The sequence below is a fragment of the Xiphophorus couchianus genome, chromosome 7, assembly GCF_001444195.1.
Source record: "Xiphophorus couchianus chromosome 7, X_couchianus-1.0, whole genome shotgun sequence".
In the NCBI taxonomy this organism is placed as follows: domain Eukaryota; kingdom Metazoa; phylum Chordata; class Actinopteri; order Cyprinodontiformes; family Poeciliidae; genus Xiphophorus; species Xiphophorus couchianus.
In genome coordinates this window covers 37,342,149-37,362,002 of record NC_040234.1, presented here as the reverse complement: position 1 = coordinate 37,362,002, position 19,854 = coordinate 37,342,149, and the positions used below count along the sequence as shown (strand labels likewise).

At 48.2% G+C, this 19,854-nt stretch overlaps 1 protein-coding gene across 2 annotated transcripts in view; it reads left to right on the top strand.

The window, feature by feature from the left end:
• gli2a (GLI family zinc finger 2a) overlaps positions 1 to 19,854 on the top strand; it is a 76,791-nt gene that overhangs the window by 30,487 nt on the left and 26,450 nt on the right. The window contains exons 3-7 of one of the 2 annotated variants that reach the window (XM_028022755.1): positions 5,497 to 5,599; positions 10,230 to 10,435; positions 11,741 to 11,926; positions 18,314 to 18,515; positions 18,732 to 18,909. In XM_028022755.1, coding sequence (XP_027878556.1) covers positions 5,497 to 5,599; positions 10,230 to 10,435; positions 11,741 to 11,926; positions 18,314 to 18,515; positions 18,732 to 18,909 — 875 coding nt within the window. The remainder of the gene's footprint in view (positions 1 to 5,496; positions 5,600 to 10,229; positions 10,436 to 11,740; positions 11,927 to 18,313; positions 18,516 to 18,731; positions 18,910 to 19,854) is intronic. The other variant, XM_028022756.1, reaches the window with a different exon arrangement.

The following is a 19,854-nucleotide window of genomic DNA, read 5'->3' as shown; positions in this document are numbered from 1 at the left end:
CTATCATTAAACTTTCATATTAAGGCGGGGGCCACAAACTATCGTCCTGAGGGCCGCAGTTGGCCCGCGGGCCGCGAGTTTGAGACCCCTGTCATAAACATTACAGACGTTATTAAAATGTTGATCAAAAGGTTCAGAAATAATAATTTTAAAATTCACTGAACTTCTGATTTATTTTCATATTTTCTTCTGATTTCTGGATGAGTTCAAAGTTGAGCTGCTGAAGCAAAAACCAGAACCTGCAGTGGGTCGGAACCAGAACCGGCTGGCTTCATGCTGCTGTGGGTCCAGGTGATTTTTCCCACGGATCAGCAGGATTCCCAGGATTCCCAGGATTCTCTCCACTTGTTGACGTTTCCTCTCAGTTAAACTGTAATTTTCCTCTGCAGGTTTTAATGTTTCGTTTCTGGAGGAAAACCTGTAATTAAGGACCGGGTCGGTTCTGCTCAACCTGTAGCTCAAAACTCAAAGCATCTTTTTTTGATTTCTGGTCCGGTTGGTTATCTTTATTATTTCATCTCTTTTATTAATACCAGCTGCTCTTATGAGCTCCATTGTCCAGAAGTTCTCATTGTTTAGAAATCCTTGGTTCTGCTGCAGTGGTCGGTGTCGGTTCTGTTGGTCATTTTTAGCCGAGGCTGCTGGTTCGGGCCGATTGTTGGTGTCTTGTGATCCGGATCAGCAGCAGTGACCCGGTTTCCTCAGAGGAACCCGCTAACAGCAACAGGTGGAGGTCGGGCCGTCTGGGCCGATGAAGGTCATCCAGGTTCATGAGGCGGCAGAAGAACTGCAGGTCCGAACCCGGTGTGACGGTGGACCGGGTCAGTGGGCCGATCCAGGACCTGACGGCAGTTATTTGTTTTCCTTTGGCTTCTGAAGGGCTTCTAACCCTGACCCTGAAGCCCGACCCCTGACCCTGCTGCTGGAACTCAAGGCAGAAAAGATCTACGAGACAGGAAGCAGTTTGACCCAGGAGGAAAGGTCAGAGGCCGAGGATCGGCGTTGGAGGCGGAGCTTAGTGACGGCGGCAGCAGCACCAAACAGCAGCACTGGTTTGTCACTGGCACCGCGCTGCCAAGCCGCTCACTGGGCCGGATTAAAGACCCCTGAGCGGCGCGCAGCAGCAGAGTCAGTGGGTGGCCTGCGGGGGGCGCTGCAGCAGACCAGCAGGCTGGTCACAAACACCAACAACATCATGATTCAAATTGTCAAATAAAAAAATGACAAGGTTAAAAACACAATAACAAAGAAATCCATCAGCATCAGAGCATTTAATCTTGCAATGAAACATCATCTGTGTTTGCAGCTAAACTGGTTCCCAGTGGGAGTCTTCCCAGTTTAACCAGTAAGGAACCAACTGGAGCAGCTGCAGCAACAATGCATTAAAAGCACAGATTCTCAGAAACTCAGCATCCATCCATCTTCTGACGGCTGATCCTCAGTTGGGTCCGGTGGATCCGCTCTTGGCTCCAGATCGTTTCCTGCCTGAACCGACCCGTGTGTTGATCAATCGATGGCTCCGGCTCTGTTGGGAGACGCCAGGCGAAAAATCAGGGGCTGCTGGGTCTGGCAGCTCATAGCTCTTCATCAGAGGTCTGAAGGTTCCCACCACAACCAGACGATCCACGTCGGTCATTTCATGGATCTCATGTCACCAACAGAGACGTTTCCCCCGTCAGCAGCAAGAGGTTAAGATTTGATTCAAGTTTCATTTAAGCTTCATTTGTAGTTTTGTTGAGAGTAAGAGAGCTGCTGCTGCTGCTGCTGCTGCTGCTGCTGCTGCTGCTGGAGCTGCTGCTGCTGCTGCTGCTGCTGCTGCTGGAGCTGCTGCTGCTGGAGCTGCTGGAGCTGGAGCTGGAGCTGGAGCTGCTGCTGCTGCTGCTGCTGCTGGAGCTGGAGCTGCTGCTGCTGCTGCTGGAGCTGCTGCTGCTGGAGCTGCTGGAGCTGGAGCTGGAGCTGGAGCTGCTGCTGCTGCTGCTGCTGCTGGAGCTGGAGCTGCTGCTGCTGCTGCTGCTGCTGCTGCTGCTGCTGCTGCTGGAGCTGGAGCTGCTGCTGCTGGAGCTGCTGCTGCTGCTGCTGCTGCTGCTGCTGCTGCTGCTGCTGCTGCTGCTGCTGCTGCTGCTGCTGCTGGAGCTGGAGCTGGAGCTGGAGCTGCTGCTGCTGCTGCTGCTGCTGCTGCTGCTGCTGGAGCTGGAGCTGCTGCTGCTGGAGCTGCTGCTGCTGCTGCTGCTGCTGCTGCTGCTGCTGCTTCCTCCCTCTGCTCAGGTGAGATGATAAGCGGAGCAGCAGCTCCGTGATGGATGAGGCTCACAGGGAGGTACCGGCCGGGTCGGGTCCACAAACAGGCCGGGACAGGAAGCGATCAGGGTGCCATGGTTACCACATGTAAACACAGGCCTGAGGCCCACATGGAGAGATTTTAATCATCGAACCTCATCAGGGAAAAATCCTTCCGCCTGAATCAGAAAACAGCCAAATATTCAACAGCATCAATAATCCATAAACCATCAGAACCAGAACCTCAAGACCGGGCTCAGAACAGAATACAGTACAGTATCATATACCATAGTATTCTGGTTCTGTTAGACAGACTAGTCCAGGGTCCGGCTCCGGTTTGAGGTTCTGGTTTTAGTTCCTGGGGAGTTTGATCTCATCCCAGAGATCTGATGTTCTGGCCCGAACCCGGTACTGTTTACTCTCCCTGGAGGCTCCGTGTGGATCCATCCAGATCCAGAGACCCTTTGGGTTTCATGAGGTTCTGGAGAACCGGCACTTGAGTTTCAGTCGCTTCTTCTCTGAGCTGTGTGTGTGTGTGTGTGTGTGTGTGTGTGTGTAGATGTTGGCGCGGCGCTGTGTCGTTAGGAACCGAGCCAACTCTTCCTGCTGGAATTTCCTGTTCCCCTCCCCCGCCTGTTGGCCTCTTTGTTTCCAAAGCTCCACTCAGACGGTGATTCTGTGTCCTGCTCAGATTTATTACAGCAATAACATTTATATAATATTATATATATAATATATATTAGAGTTCAATTTGTTCAGTTTTACTCTGATTCAGTGAAATCAGATAACATTTTGTTCATTTCAACGTTTGCTTATTATTGGTCATTCATATAAAATCTCAATAAAATATATTTTCTGTGGATGTAATGTGAGAAAATATGGAAAAGTTTAAGGAGGAATAAATAATAATATTTATACCACATTTCAGTCAGTCTGTTGTTACATTAAATGTTAAATATTAAGTTCCCTGTGACGTTTATCTCTGGTTATTAATATCTGTTATATTTCATGTCTAGATAAACAGGAAGCATTCTGTCTTCTTCTCATTTCACTTCCTGTTTAATCAACTCAGTTTATTTCAGTCTATATTTCTACATTCACTCAAATTTATTCTATTATAATTTAAGGAAATAATTCGACTTTATTGCATGTTAATCATTTTTATTCCAGTTTCATGTTTTTGATCATAAATCTAATTTATTTAAAAATATTTTATTCTGAAATCAGAACAACTAAAGTCCATTTCCAGAAAATGTCCTGGTTTGCGTCAGAAAGCGAGGAAACGATGAGCGTCGGTGGTTCCTGAGGAAGCAGCCGTGTGTCTGTCCTCGTCTCACCTGAGACGTCAGACGTCGACGGTCCTCCGTGTCTCGGCTCAGAGCGGCCGGGCCGTAAATCAAACCCTGACGCGTCTCTGCAGCCTGCAGAACAACGCAGCTGTCTGGGTGATGGACGGTCCTGCCGAGCCCTCCTCACCCCGCGTCCAGCGAGAGGAGCCGAGCCTCCAGAGCTCCGCTTTATTAACCAGGCAGCAGACCGGCCCGGGTTCTGGTTCCGCCTCTGAAGCAAACACTCTGGATCACCGGGAGGCAGCCGACTCTGAGTCAGTCGCTCAAACAGCCGGGAAAGCACCGGCGTAACGCTCCACTGGTGAAAGCAAATGTGTTGGGCCTCATCTCGACACTCAGACGGCAATAGTGTCCTTTGCAATCGTGAAACCCAACATGCAGGACGCCATGGTGACAACGGCGCTCTCTAGGCCCGGATTGGTGGCGTCGCTAAACCTTTCTGCATGTTTACATTTCCAAATTTCCCCTGCGTGAAAGTTATGGGTCTCTTGGCCGGAGGACAGCTCCAGGTTGCTGCCTCATCATGCCAGCTCCGTAGGAAATGAATGGAGAGGAGCAACATGGCCTCCCATGTGGCCGTTACGTCCAGTTGGCTGGATAATGTTTGTTTTTGTCACTGGCTCTTTCCTGTTGCCAACCGGACGAGGCCGGGAGCGTCAACGGAAAACCTATGGGGGTTACAGCTGTAGGGTCATGAAGGAGCTCAACGCCAAGAGACACAAACAGAAACGTCACAACGTTTGCTTGATTGTAAAGCAGCAGGAACTTTTTCAGTTTTAAATTTCATTCATGGAGGCATTTAAAGGTCCTAAAAAGTCTTAAATAAGACTTGTTGAAACATGCAGAGTCTACAGAAGAACCCAATGCTGCATAAAAACATGTTCTGGTTCCAGCTCAGATTCCTGTTTTCCTCAACATCCAGGGGACAGAAATTCACCTTCACTGGATCTTTTTAGGAGATCTTCAACCAGAACAAAACTTGATTAAAGAAGCAGATCTCATCCTGATCCGGAGATTTAACCCGAAGAGCGGCGGCAGTCAAAGGTTTGTGTGAATGGAGGGAAACTCTCCTCTTCCTCGCTCAGCTGTAATCCCAACAACATTCACAGAGAACAAGACGCTGCAGCGTCACCATGATTGCCTCAGTCACACAACAAAAGGCTCAATCAGGCTTAAAGCAGCAGAAATGTCTGGCTGGTCTAAAGACAACAGTCTGCTGCGCTGCTGGAGCCTGCAGGAGCAGGTTCTGCTCCACCGCCGCACGGTCTTCTTGACTTTTGAGTCCGAAAACTTTTCTCCTTCTTTCAAAGTAAGAAGAAGAGCGAGTCCTCCGACCGGACGCGCTCGTCTCTCTGGGTCAAAGTTCAGAGTTTGCATTCAGACTGCATGGTGAAACATGGGTAGGAAATTAAATTCATGTTTCATCTGCAGAGAGGTAAAATCTGAGAACAGGTGAGGCCGTTCTCTGACCTTTAACCCCAGCAGGCGGCAAACCTGCTCTGGATTGTGTTTTCCTCTGTAGAAGACGAGGCGGGTCGCTGCTGGAATGAGGGATAATTAATGAGGATCTGCTGCGTTGTTCTGACGGGCCTCGCCCGCGGCCTTCAGAAGGTTTATGGCAGGAAGCGCTGCATCTCTGCAGACTTTGTTTGGGCCATAAAATCTTGGCAGTGTCGAAGCTGCTTTGGTCTCGCTGGATCAGGGAGTCATTAATGAGTCGCTGTTTCTCGGGGCGACAGAATAAAAGCTGGAATTAAGTGCAGAGTTACGGGAACAGTGAAAGGTTCTGCTGGGCCCACATTAATAAGAAACTGGATCTTAGCTCAAGTATTTCTTCTCAGCACCCTGATATGTGTTTTTATCGTTACAGGTGCTCACCACCTTTTCCCGTTCCACAGCCCCATCCCCATCGACACCAGGCACCATGAGGGCCGGTACCATTATGAGCCACACCCGCTCCACGCCATGCACAGGTAGGTAACTGGACCCGACTGGGTTCCCTCTCTTCTTGGGTCCAGGAAGTGCTGATTCACTGGTTGCTATGGTGACTCCTGCCTTTTCCTGTTCATCGTAGACTCAAACGGTCCCTGTAAAGAAGTTCTGTTGGTGGACCCACAGAACCGATGTAGAAGATCTGGTCCATTAAACAGAACCAATCAGAACCAAATCTACTGGAGGTTGGGTGTGTCTCTGCTCTCTGGACTCTGATTGGTCAGAAAACAGGAAGTCTTAAGCAATGGGAGAAAGAAAGACCTGTGATTGGATGGAGAAGCTGGTTCGATCCAGAAGGTTCTGAATGGTTTACCGGGTCAGAACCATCATCTCTCAATCTGAACATTCCGGAAGAAATCTAGAAAAATCCAACTGTACCTTAAGTTAGGTAGTTTCTCTTTGCTCCTATAGTTCCTCTGTGCATTTTCCAACCTTATTGGGATTTATTTCAGAGTAGCGTCATGTGAAGGGGTCGTCTTTCATACAGCTGATTAACAGTGTGCAGCAAAGGCAGGGAGTCTCACTGAGCGCTTCCCACTGATCCGACTTCAAACCGTGGGATCTGTTTGGAGTTCTCAGGCCTTCGGCTGATTAGGAGGCTGGAGGGAACCGAGGAACCCAGATCGATAGCAGCTCCATCAAGACGTGTAAATTCAGCTGCAGATCAGGTGATACATTGCAAACACTGCAGCTGTTCATCACCAGCAGCACAGGAGGCACCGTGATTAATGCTGGAAGACTCTGATGAAGCATTCCTGCTAATTCATCAGGAAATCAGCTTCAAAAAGATGAGACGAATTCTCTAACGGTTGACAGAGACGTCATCTGGCTTAGAGTCAGGAGTTCAGGAACTGTAGCAGGCCTATGATGTGGAGTTCTGGCTGTCACTGCAACGTTTCCTCTTCATCAGGCTTCAGTCCACTTTGACTTGAAGTTTTTTCTCCTGCTGGTGGTCAGGCGTGTTTTGCAAAAACCAGAAGCTTAGGAGAGTCGGCGTGTTTGAGGAGGTAATTAGCACCCAGGATCCAGCCTGCCGTTCCCAGAAACTCAGTGACAACACAACAGAATAAGGAACACGGATCCTCCAACTGTTCCCGATCCCAGAAGTGGTCGGACAGCAGAAAGAGGCTCTGAGACGTTCAAATATGCTGAAGGTTTGTGTGTGGTGGAGCTGTGGTCTGCACCGCTCTGTACACAAACACACGTGGTCATGTTCAGAAGCCACGGCCCGGTGAATCCTCGCAGCCCCTCGGTGGGGAATGTGTTGACTACATCCAGTTTACAGATGAAGTATTCCTTCGTTGTTTTGGTTTGGTGAGGAGGAAGAATGGAAGCGTACAGTGGACAGTGGGAGGGGACATGCTCTTCGTCTCCAAGGTCCTACTCATCGTCACGGATCCCCTGACTGAGAGCCAGGAATGTTCCGCTGAAAACACAGAACCTTGGAGCCATCAATCAGGGAGTGGCATGTCACCAGTCAGCAGCCAGAGAGTTTCATGTTTTATCGCGTGGTCTCAACACCCTTTTCACACAATCAAGACAAAACCAAATGCTTAGTGACAGCGGCGGGGCAGAAGAAAGGGTAATTACCCCGGGGGTAATCCCGCCTCATCTGCTGCCCCCTCTAGCAGGAACAAGATGGTCCTGATGCTCAGAGTCTGGAACCACAGTCCCAGTGGAGGATTCATCATGCTGGACTGGGGTCAGAACTGCTGCGGAGAGACAGATCCAGAGGTGGAGGGGACGGCAGGAACACCTGAGCTCACTGACTGTTCACCTGCAGAGAGCAGCTGGAAAGCTGTACAGACTGACCAAAGGTTTAATTAAATCACAAAATCAATAAAACTACCTGGAAAAGGTTCAGTGTTGTTGTTTTTCAATAAATGTTGACAGTTGATAAAAATGTAAAGAATCCAGATGTACCTGAATGCAGCATTGCAGAAGCTGCTGGGAGACAGTGGTTTGGGTCTAAAGGTCTGGTTATGGATCATTTCAGCTCATAGTAGAACCTTCCAACAAATCAGTTTCTCTCCATCGTTACTCTGAACCAGGAGCTCCATCCACGGCTAGTTCTGGTTCTGGATGGAGCCGGGCCCGGACTCTGCTATCAGCAGAAGCCAGAGCTGTGGTATGCTCTTACTCCTGCTGTTGCTCAACAAGCTGCACCTTGTCCCAGCAACCTTCCTCCCGGCAGTTAGAACCACCAAACAATGGAGCTTGTGATCACGCAGACAACCCAGAGCCAAACAGCAGCTAGCTGTTTAAGAGCATCTCACCCCACCAACTCTCACCCCACCAGCTCTGCCACCCAAAGAGCTTATGGGTTCGGTCAGTGGTGACCCTCCATCCTTGGACCCTCAGGAAACACTCCGGCCTCCATCTTGTCTGGCAGCGGCTGGACCAGCCGGCCTTCAGTGCTAACTCTCGTCCGATTGCTCGTGTCAGGAAACATCTCGTCCCTCTGAGGCTTCAGGAGCTCCTGGCTGCTCTAATGCAGGGTTCATTGTCAAGGTTCCACCAAAGTCACCAACAAGTGAAATCTGAGGTTTATTGAACCTTTTGCAGAAGAAATCAGAGCAGATGATGATCAATCAAAAGCACCAAGCAAGACAGTTCACTGCTGATGCAGCTGCTCTTTGCTCCAGGTCCTCCAACTGATGATTTAACTCCAACTCTTTTCTTTATCCCCAGGCATCTCTTGGTTAACATCTTGACAAATCTACCTCATCTTGTTTGTCATGGTTTAATTAACTTATTTTTAGATCTTAAAACATTTAAGCCTTAACATAGAAAACAATAATAGCTACTTTATTTTCTTTTTGTTCCCTCAGAAGAAAACTGCAGCTTAAATCAGATATTTACTTACAGTTTGCTTAATTTATTCTTCATAGTCTGACATTAAATCAGAACAAACGTTTTAGATCAATTGGGATGAAATAAATTATTAATATTTAGTTACATTTGTGATGAATATTTAGGCTTTTCCTGATCATTTACATAAACAGACGTAACCTGGTACCTTATAATGGGATGCATCCGTGTTTGGACAGATTTGTGAAGGTGTTCCTGTGTTTCAGTGTCTCACTGGGAGTCATGGTGAGCGATGACTTTCAGACACCTTGTAGAAGAAGCAGAGAAGCCGTCCCAGTGCCAGTTATCCCAGCAGATCACCCCAGCGCTAATCTGAGACGGCAGTGCCAACCTCCATGGATGGCGAGCGAAGCGTGTTTTTGTGTATGGACCGTCTGTTTCTTCTCACGTCTCCCTGCCGCCCCAAACAGAGGGGTCTTTATGGCTGTTTGCAGTGGAAGACGGCAGAAAGTTGGCACTGGGACAAGACCAGCAGTCTGCAGGCGCTTACTGGAAATGGAGCGAGAGTTTGGGCCAGCCCTGCCAGCTCCCTGGCCCATCGTTCACCTGCAGCCAGCCTGACTTACAGCACAGCAACAGTCAGAGCCTCGTTAACTGCAGAAGGTTTAGCTTCTTTGTTTGTTCTGAGTCACTTCTATGTTTCCTGTGTTTTACTGTTGAGTTTGAGTCTCAGTGACAGAAATGGGGTGAAAGACAGCAGAGCTGAACAAAACCAACATCTGGGCCAAGGATGCAGCGGCCACGGCTCAGAAAAAAAGACTGCAAAGAGAAAAGAAACATGGAATATTTTCACATTATCTGAACATTAATGTTGCTCATAGTGAGCTGTAGGTTGGACTCTGATCCGTTAGTCTGACAGCCTAGGAGAGGCCGGGGTCATGACCTCTCTGTGCTGCTCCTCAACTTCCTGATAGAGCAGCTCCCTCAGATGTCCTGAAGGTCGCACGAAGACTGAAACAGAAAGGGCTGCAGAAGATGAGCAGCGTCATCACCGGTCAGAAGCCTCAACAACCTGTAGACCCTTTAAAAAGAAAGAAATAATCTTTTTATCTTGAAATTTCAGTATTACTGCCAACACAATTTGGACAGAGGAATCAGGAGTTTGCAGTATGAAGGAATTGCTTGTCATGTCAAGATGTCCCTCCTCTCAGGTGTTTGGACCTCAGACTGAGAACATGATCAAGATGAGACTAAGTCACCATGAGAGCTGCCAAAGGCCTCTCCTGCAGCAGACGGCTTCATCTCCAGCTCAGCCCCGGAGGCTGTCAGGAATTACAACACTCACTAGTCTTTGTTCTCTCAAGCATCCACCAATTACCTGCCAGAGACGACAACTTTACTGCTCAGCCTGATCTGACAGGCGGACAAATTCAGACCATTTTGCAGCAGACTGGACGCCGGCTGCTCCAGGTTCTGGACGCTAGCTGCTCCGGGTTCTGTCTGGTCCTGCAGTCTGGTGGGAGAGAGCCAGCAGCTCTGGCCTCCCAAACCGGTGCATTGTACTTTCTACGTCTCTTGTAGCTTCTCAATTGAAAGCTATCAGTTCTGGCTTGTTTGTAGCTGCAGGCTTTAATAGAATAAGGTGAACACAAAGGGATTACTGTGTATTATCTGTGGGGGTTTGGGGTGGAGGAAAACTGACACTCAAACATTTTAGTTAAATAAAAGACACCAAGTCTAGTTTTTAAACACACCAATGTGTGATTCTTCAGGCGTTTAACTCCTTCCTCCTCTTTACAGCGCCCCAGGACTGACAGGAAGTCCAGTCATCACAGACATTTCTCTGATTCGACTCTCGCCACATGCCACGGCTGGGACCGGCGAGTCACCGTTCAGCCTGCCCCATCCATACGTCAGCCCTCACATGGACCAGTACCTCCGCTCAGTCCATGGCAGTCCCACCCTGTCCATGATCTCAGCGGCACGAGGACTGAGCCCAGCTGAAGGTACAACTTTAAATCACTGCAGCACAGAATTAACTAGGAGAAGTCTGAATTGTTTAGTTCTGGGTCGCAATCTTTGGGTTGACGGGTCTCTGATGACCTCAGGGGTCAGGTGCTGACCTGGTGACCTACCTACCAGGAACCTACATTTGAGTCTTGTGAGACAGAGAGAGAAAATCGGGTCCAGTTTATCGTAGAGCTAGAACATGAAGTCGTTCCATAAGAACCTAAATGTAAAAACCAGGAGCCCTTGTCTCGCCTCATTCAGTCAAACTGAAACATTTCCTCTGCTCTCTCTCCAGCTGAATAAGGTTTTGTTTATTTAGATGAACAATTACCTTCAGTTATCTCCATGGAAACTGCTGTCACACATCTAGCAAAGACGGCTTCCTGCGGTTGGTGAGATGTTAAGAAGTGAAGACTTTAGTGATGAAGCGCTGATTAGAGCTGAGCAGACATCCAGATGTTTGAGGAGCAACTCCTCTTGCTTGGCTGCATCTCACTGAGTCTGTATATACGGAGGTTCCAGTCCTGATTATCAGCCGGCATACAGTCCATTTCCAGCTGCAGCTACTGAAACACATCTGTCATCAAGTTATCTTCACAGCTCCATCAGGGTTTGTTTGAGATTGAAAAGATAATATCAGTTTGGAGAAGACACAAGATACCAGGTAGCAACAAATCACCACAGGAGTTGGTCAATCGCTGCCTTTGTGGGTTTTCTTTTTGTTGCTGGTTAACCTTCTGTTTTATTGGTGTTCTGGTGTTATTATCATTATTAAAGAAGAAACGAATCCACATCAGGACAATAATGACATCTGTGGTCATCAGGATCATAATAATAATAGTGTTTCCATGGTTTATAATGATAATAGACTCAAGAATGAGTACACATTGATTTGGTTTCAATCAGTGATGAAGGTTCCAGGAAATCTGTAAACCAGTGAAAACATCATCCAGGTTCTTCACTGAACTGATTCTGATGGACGCAGACTGGGTGCAGTAGAAGCTTGTGCTATCCAGTCCAGGTACCCCTGCCCCCCCATGCCTCCCAGGTCTCTTCCATCTCATAGGAAGTGGGGATGGGGACGACCCATGAGCCGTCAGCTCCAGCTCTGGTTCTGATCGGTTCTGACATCTTAAACACAGCTTTACTGCATACAGATTTGATGTCAATATTGCTGTTGCTCCGGTAAAAGAAGTGCACCTGCATTCTGGGAATGACCTCATTTCGTCCTATAAAGCATGGTCTGTCCTAGAGGAAGCCCCCCTCAATCGCTCTGATTCTCCTCCTTTCTGTTCCCCCAGTGACCCACGAGCATCTGAAGGACCGGGCCCTGTTCAGCTTCCCCCCTCCACCGCCGGGGGCCAACCCCTCGGAGTACTACCACCTGATGGCCAGCGCCAGCCAGAGAAGCCCCTACGGCGACCTACTGATCCAGAACGGCGCAGCCACAGCGGTTCATCTGCCGGATTACATCGGCCCTGTGGACGGTGAGGAGAAGCAGCTAGCATCCAACTAAAGACCAAACAATGATCGGCCATCATGCCGTCCCTTTCTCCTTCCTCTAGATCAGGGGTCTCAAACTCGCGGCCCGCGGGCCAACTGCGGCCCTCAGGACGATAGTTTGTGGCCCCCGCCTTAATATGAAAGTTTAATGTTAGTGCGGCCGCGTGTTTGATATAATTGGCACTTTTCAGTGTTGTGTGCGGAGCTGAATTAACTTACCAATCACAGTGGAGTATATTGCTCTCGGGGGCGGGACATCGGCCGGGCCTATTTGCATTTTCTATTTGTCATTATTTGCATGCGGTACATGCGCAATTTCCGTGGCCGCTCCCGCTTCACGTGCTTCAGCATCCAGTCTAGACCCGGAAGTTGCTGATCAGTGTAACGTAATTAAGGTTAGGCGCTGTAATGCTTGGGTTGTGTTTAAGGAAGGAGAGGAGGCGGCAGATTCGTCAGGACGGTCAAAAACTCCCAACCACACTGGTACTGGGAATTTCCCAGTGTTGTCCTTTAATAAATACGCTCTTCACCAACCTTACAAAGCCGGTTCAACGGCTGCTATATTATCAGACATGAAAATTGAGCAGCGTCCAAACAACCCGTAACATTACTAAAAGTTAGGGAGCTAACATGTCCGTCTAGCACGTTTCTCCCACGCTCTCTACAGAGAAGCCGTGGCGCATACTTCTGACATCATTAGCAATACTAGAGTATCTTAAAGAGACACTACACAATTACGGCTGTTACAGCGCCTGACTACGGCCAAATATGGTAATAGGCAATCAGAAAGGTTCGGCTGAGGAGACCATGTGTGTGAATGTGGCCCAGCCTCACCCAGACTCTACCTCCAGCGGCCCCCGGGTAAATTGAGTTTGAGACCCCTGTTCTAGAGGCATTTGCTGGAATGCTTCCCACCATCGTGGGGCACGGTCATTGTAGGGGCATGGCCATAGTGGGGGCATGGTCATTGTACACAATGGCCACAATGGACACCAGGAGCTTGTAAAGCATTGAAATTGTGCTTTTGTTCTGTTTGAGGACAAAGAACCTGAAAACCTAAAGAAGAAGAACTCTTGAGTCTGGGATCACTCTTCATTACGTTTACCATTCTGTTTGTCCATCTGTTGTGCTAGTAGGCATTTAGCTTTGAATAACTACAAATGATTCCTTATGGCAATCTTTAATAAAATCAGTAATTGAGATCAAAATGACCAAGTCAGGACACCAGTCAAAAATCAATAAACAGTCAAACGGTTGAGTCAGAAAGCCCTGCCTTATTAGGCACCAGCCAGTGTGAATGGAGTTCTTATTGACGAAGCAAGCTTTCAGTTCACTACGTCTGTGTCAGGAACCAGAGGTTAGCTTCAGTGGCTAACAGCTACGTCTGCTGTGCGCCAATCAGACTCATAACATGGCGTTCTCAGCTCTGGATCAGGCTGGTGCGGTCGTGCAGCTGTGGTGAAACTTTCTCCCAGCTCTCTATTTCTTCTACGTTTGAAGAAACGGGGTGGCAAGCAGTCAGCATCAGCATGTAGACAGCAATCTTAATCTTAAGTTTTTAAGGTCCTCTTGACATCCCAGTTTCCTCCCTAAACTCCTCCTCTTCCTGCTGTTGGAACCAAAGTGGGTCAAAATCTAGCACATTGTTGAATCTATGAATATGCCAGCTTCCTGTAGACAAGAGGAGGTAAAACATGTCCGTCCATCCATCTTTAAAGCTATGATGCCACTAAATAGTACAGTCCTGGTTTAAAGGGACCAGGAACTTTTGTAATGCGAGTCTGGAATCCTGACAAGAAGAATGTGTAAGAACCCTGTAAAAGGGAGAAGTATTTACACAGCAGCTTACAGAGACCAGCCTGTTCTTTCATGCAGGTTAGAACGTGAACTCCTTCGGCAGAGCTGGAGTTGGATTTCAGCAGCAAACAGCATCCAAAAAGCTCTCTCAGTCCACTAGTCAGTCCATCATCCAATCGCCTGCTCCTCCAGGAGTCTTTGATTCCATCCAGCCAGTCACCCAAGAACCAGCCGCTGCAGGTTCATAATCTCTGCAGCCATCTTGACAGGACACCGAGTAATAAAATGGGATATTGGATTACTGGGCCATTAATCTTAGAAATGTGGCCCATCAGAGAAGTAAACAAGAGGAGCTGGAAGTGTCCAACCACCTCAGCAACCTCTGCTGGCCATGCTTGTTTGGGACGTAGTTAACTGCCGTAGCCACAACCTCAGTCACCCTGACGATCCGCCGCTCAGCAGCATCAACGCTAGCAGCCTCTAGCCAGGATCTTTGTGAGTGATGTGGTCAGGAGCGGACCACTCTGCCAGTCTGGGGGCTCTTCCACTCACAGAGACCATATTGACCGAGGCAGCAGCTAATGGTGGTTGTGGGCCGCCTTAGATTTAATCAAAGAGCTTATTTAGACTGAGAACTGGGCCTCAGCAGTGGTAAAGGTGGCAAATAGAACCTACATCCAATCTTTTCTGTTTACTTTGGATGGAGCCACAGATAAATATCATATTAAAAAATCAATTGACGCATTAATATTCAGTAGACCCACCACAAGGCCTGAAAGCCCTCAGTGAACTCATGGTACACCAGATCACCAGACACACATTCATGTATAAAACAAAAGTTTCATGAACATCTGGAGAAATATATATAAATATATGCAATCTTTTGACCTGCCATGAGAATGTGCCACGCAATTTTTTTCAGTCATTGATCAAAACTACGAAGCATTGAAATCTGACTCTATTCAGTGTTTTTAAGTCAAGGAGTAAAAATGGCTTCTGGAAAAATGTTCTGTGGACTGAAGATATAAAAGTCTGCCTGATCTGGAGTAGAACTAACAATGTTTCAAAACCAAAAACATCAGACCTTCAGATGTAGGTCTGTACAGCACAGACCAGTATGGTTGACTGTGCTGTAAGGAAGGTCATGACCTGAAGCAACCAGCTGGTCCACCTCTGAATGGCCAACAGACAAACGTTTGAAATGGCTCAGTCAAAATCTCGACCTTGGTCTGACTGAGATGGTCCTAAAGATGAGCAGCTATCACACTTGATGGCAGCTGTTGCTCCCAAAGACAGGAGAGTCAGCTATTAGGGTGTGATTACTTTTTCACACAGTTCCAGCTTGATTAGATTTATGACTTCAGTGAAAGCAATCATAAACTGCCGTTTAGATTGTCTGTGTGTGACATTAGCATTCAACACTGGCATCAACAGAGGAACACTGGGGGTTGCTAATACTTTTCACAGCACTGCAGGTTATGCTCCTTTAAAAAGGGCGATTTGAAGCTGGAGTATTTTTCAAACATGATTAGCGCTAGCAGTGCTGAGTGAGAACAGAAAGTTCACATTGGGAGGCATTCAGAGGACAAGCGGGTGGCTATGTCAGGGATAGGGGGGACGGCACATGAGGGGCAGAGGCAGGGTGGCGAGAGTAGAAACTGCCACGACAAAAGCAGCAGCCAAAGAAAATGTCTGCAGAGAAAGAGGTTTATGTGCAGCTGCAGGCGAGGCAGAGCGAGAACGACCCGGGTTCTGATGTGGTGCCGGAGGCTCAGCGGGGGGCGAGCCGTCCCCTCGGACTGCAAACACAAACACTTAGCTAAATGTTAGTTCACGAGCGCCTTGCTGGAAGTGTGAGAATAAACATGCTGGCGCTAGGCGCAACGCTCCACTGAGGGCTCGCCGACTATTCATAAAACTCCCAGAGTTGGGATTGAAACTGAGGCTGGAGAGGCCGGCAGGGAGGAACGCCATGGACAGGCCTGAGGCAGCAGCGCTGGTACCAAGTCAGCTGCTGGAGCTACTGGTGGGTGTAGTGGTGGTGGCAGCACTGCTAACACAGCTGAGGAGACAAGCCTTCTTCTTCTTGAGATGTTTTACCAGCCGGGGTTTTGATAAAGGACTGATTTCACAAACCATCCGTCCACACAAACCTGATCAATAATCACATCTTGTCATTAATGATATTCAACACTCTACAGGTTGATTTCTCTAAACCAAATTGGCAACAACAGCCCAAGTACAGCAGAGCAACAATGCAGAAAATGACCAGAAATATAATCATATCTATTTCTGCATGAAGCCAGAGTTCAGATTAATCAATCAATCAATCAATCAAATTTTATTTGTATAGCACATTTCAGCAGCAAGGCATTTCAAAGTGCTTTACATCATTACAAACACAATACAGCATAGAATCAATCATTCAAGTTCCATCAATAAATTTGTAATTGATTACATTTCAAATACAATCCTAAACAGGTGGGTTTTCAGCTGAGATTTAAAAGAAGTCAGTGTTTCAGCTGTTTTACAGTTTTCTGGAAGTTTGTTCCAAATTTGTGGTGCATAGATGCTAAAAGCTGCTTCTCCTCGTTTGGTTCTGGTTCTGGGGATACAGAGCAGAACCAGAACCAGAACATGAGAGGTCTGGAAGGTTGATACAACAACAGCAGATCTTTAATGTATTGTGGTGCTAAGCTGTTCAGTGATTTATAAACTAACAACAGTATTTTAAAGTCTATTCTTTGAGCTACAGGGAGCCAGTGGAGGGACTTTAAAACTGGTGTTATGTGCTCTATCTTCCTGGTTTTAGTCAGAACGCCAGCAGCAGCGTTCTGGATCAGCTGCAGCTGTTTGATTGATTTGTTGGACAGACCTGTGAAGGTCTCTCCTCCCACTGCTGCCCCCTGCAGGCTGATAATTACCAGCAGAAACTGGTGCAGAGCTCAAAGCTGGAGTCTTAGACTAACTGTTACCACAGCCGCTCTATGCGCCGCCGTGACGACAACAGAGCACAAACCTCAAATTAACGTTCCTCCTGAATCTGCAGCACATGCTTGAAATAATCCTGAACACATAACTCCCCTCTGCGGTGCTTTCTAAATATTTCCCTCTCTTTCTGCATCGCTGTGTAATTATGTCTCTCTATATAAATCCAGATCCCACAATTACAACCAGCCTCGACTCGGCCCGCATAGCAACACGCTGCCGTGCACCCACTCACACTTCCAGACACGCATGCCACTGCACCGCCTCAGCCTGCGCAACATCTGTTTTCTCACTCGGAGCCGGAACATGCTCACCCTCTCAATTATACCCTCCACCTACAAACACCTCCCTCTTCGGGGGGTGGAGGGCATCTGGGGAGACTTAGGCCAGATTAAACTCAGTTTACGGAGGAATGACTGTGGGATGTTTCGCTGCTGGATCTCGGTGATGTGAGGATGGAGAAGATGGAGGTGTAACACAGCACTGGACACCACGCCATGTGGCCTCGTGGGGCCCGTCTCCTGCTTTATGTATTAATGCAAACATGGTAAAGCTGCTGGCCTTACTGCAGAAAGGGTCCCGGCAGTCTGCACGGCCCAGATAGGCGACTCGTTGAGTCAAACGTTCCTGAGAAGGCCTCCTTGTTTCCAGCGGCGTTTCTCTCCCTCCTCGTCTTGGGGCCACCAGACACCCCGGGGGCCCTTTAATCGAGGCCACATGTCCACAGTTTACGATTCGCCACCTCCAAGCGCTGAAGCTTTACAGCTGCCGCTGCCTGAATCCATTGATCTGAGGCGCTGTGAACTCCTCCAGCTAAGGCTGCAGCATCGGCACCATGCTGCCAGTGCTGCAGCTGAAGCCAGGAGGGTGAGCTGCGATGGGCCCATAAATGGCTTCCTGCCTCTCACACCTCTGATCATGTCCTGGTAAAACACAACGCAGCCTGGCCTGGCATCCTGCGGCACCTGCTGGCTCCAATCTGGGCCTTTCTGCAGCTAAATGTTTCAATCATCAGTAAAAAGAATGGATGGTTTGCTTGTTGAGCAAACTGAACAAAGAGGTGGAGCCTGGAGTTTTTCTGGACGGCCCTGAACTCCACCTTTGTTCTAATGCTATTCTCAAATCAATTAGATGGAATTGCCTCCATTTAACTTGAGATGCTATCGCAGTAACGACAGAACCGTTCATTATTCATCAGAGTCTGCGCATGCTGAGCAGCACAGATGAGGAGATAGACTGGAGCAGAACCAGGCCAAACCTCCAGCTCTAGGCTGGTTCTGGTCCAAGGCTTTGGTCCAAGGTTCTGGTCTGGTTGTTTATTCAAGGTTTTATCAAGACTGGAAACATCTGAAATGTAACCATTTCCTTCACCTGGATAGGTTGAAGGAAAACAGATCAATATTCCGTTCATCAGTTCATTCGTAGATATTTCTGCCACAAATTCAAGGTAAAGTTTTGTATTTTACTGAAAATGAGGGAAGAAGTCTTGAAATTTCTGTTTGGAAAAGTCAGGAATTCTGTCATGAGAAGCCTGATGAGGGAAACCTCCAGGTAAATCCTGATCTTGAAGTTGTCTCTGTCTCCAGTGTCCCGTTTCTCCAGCCCAAGGTTGACTCCTCGGCTGAACAGGAAGAGGGCGCTGTCCATCTCCCCGCTGTCGGACGCCAGCATTGACCTGCAGACCATGATTCGCACGTCGCCCAACTCCTTGGTGGCCTACATCAACAACTCGCGCTCCAGCTCAGCAGCCAGCAGCTCCTATGGACACCTGTCCGTGGGAGGACTCAGGTGTGGATGTTAGCCAGCTCTGCACAGCGCTAGGGATGTTAGCAGTCTGTGACAGTTCACGGCTCTTTTCCCTTAGGTGTCAGAGTTGTGTTGGTTAGCAGGGCACTAGAGTTCCTGAAGGTCTTTCAGAGGCTCAGCTTGCTTTCTGGAGCATTGGGTTCTGTGTGAAGTTTCCAGGCCTTCATTCTGAATCTTCTGCTCCGTGTCTTCCTGCAGCCCGACCTTCAGCTTCCCCCACTCCCTCAACCCTGTGGCCTACCAGCAGCTGCTGTCCCAGCAGAGACCGCTCAACGCCTTCGGTCAGACGGCCCCCATCCTGCAGCCACCACCGCCCTCTTTCCCCGCCCGCCAGCACCCCAACGCTGCGTCCTCCATGTCTGCAGAGGTGAACCAGGTAGGTCCAGCATGACAAGCCTTCTGAACACGTTTCACTTACAGACCAGCTTCACCTGCTCACCAGTGATTCTCAAGTTGTGGGGTTCGGGCCCTAGAGGGATGTAGTGTCATGACGGTAAGGGGGGAGTAGCTTCACCAATTTCAGACCCCAACTCGTTTCCATGGCAACAGCATGAGGTGGGATTATGCAAAAAGCATTGGTCCCAGTTGCTGCCATATGAGGGCAGAGTTTATTAATTTTGACGACACATGAACATGGCGCTATTTCAGGTGGAGTGCAGGAAGTTCTTAGTTAATGAAGGCAACCGTTGGCGAGACTCCGTATTGTAGAGCTTGAAATCTGTTTTTTTGTTTGTTTGTTTTGTTTGATTAAGGGTCATATTGGCCCAAGTGGTCTTTACTTGAAAGTGGTCAGACAGAAAAATGGGTAATGAGACAGAGCATGTGGCAAAGGTCACCAGGCCAGGACTTGAACATGGAGGACTAAGGCCTGTATGTGAGGGTTGTGCTTTACCCCTGCACCAACACAGCACCCCTTTCCAATGCAGAGATACACAAACAAATGTGATGGATATAAAGAATATGAAACAAATTAAAGATTTACCAACACTCAAAGATGTTGGTATCAGAAACTACCTGGTTCTTTAAGTATCCCACAATACCAAGCAGCAGACGAAAGCCTAGAGAAGTCTGGAGGTGTAGAACATTTTCTCAGCGGGTGGGTCCAGATCTTTGATACCAAACAGCTCCATGAAAAATGTGGTTTGGTCTTTATTATGATGAGTGTCATATACTGTTTAATAATATGTGATGCCAGCAGCTAGCAATTGTGGCTCTAATGTCAATGTAACCCATGTGACTGCCATGACTGAATCCCATTCCCTTGATGTTCCAGGAACGTCGCTGTCCGGTTTTCAGGGCTGCTGTCCACTGTGGCTCCATA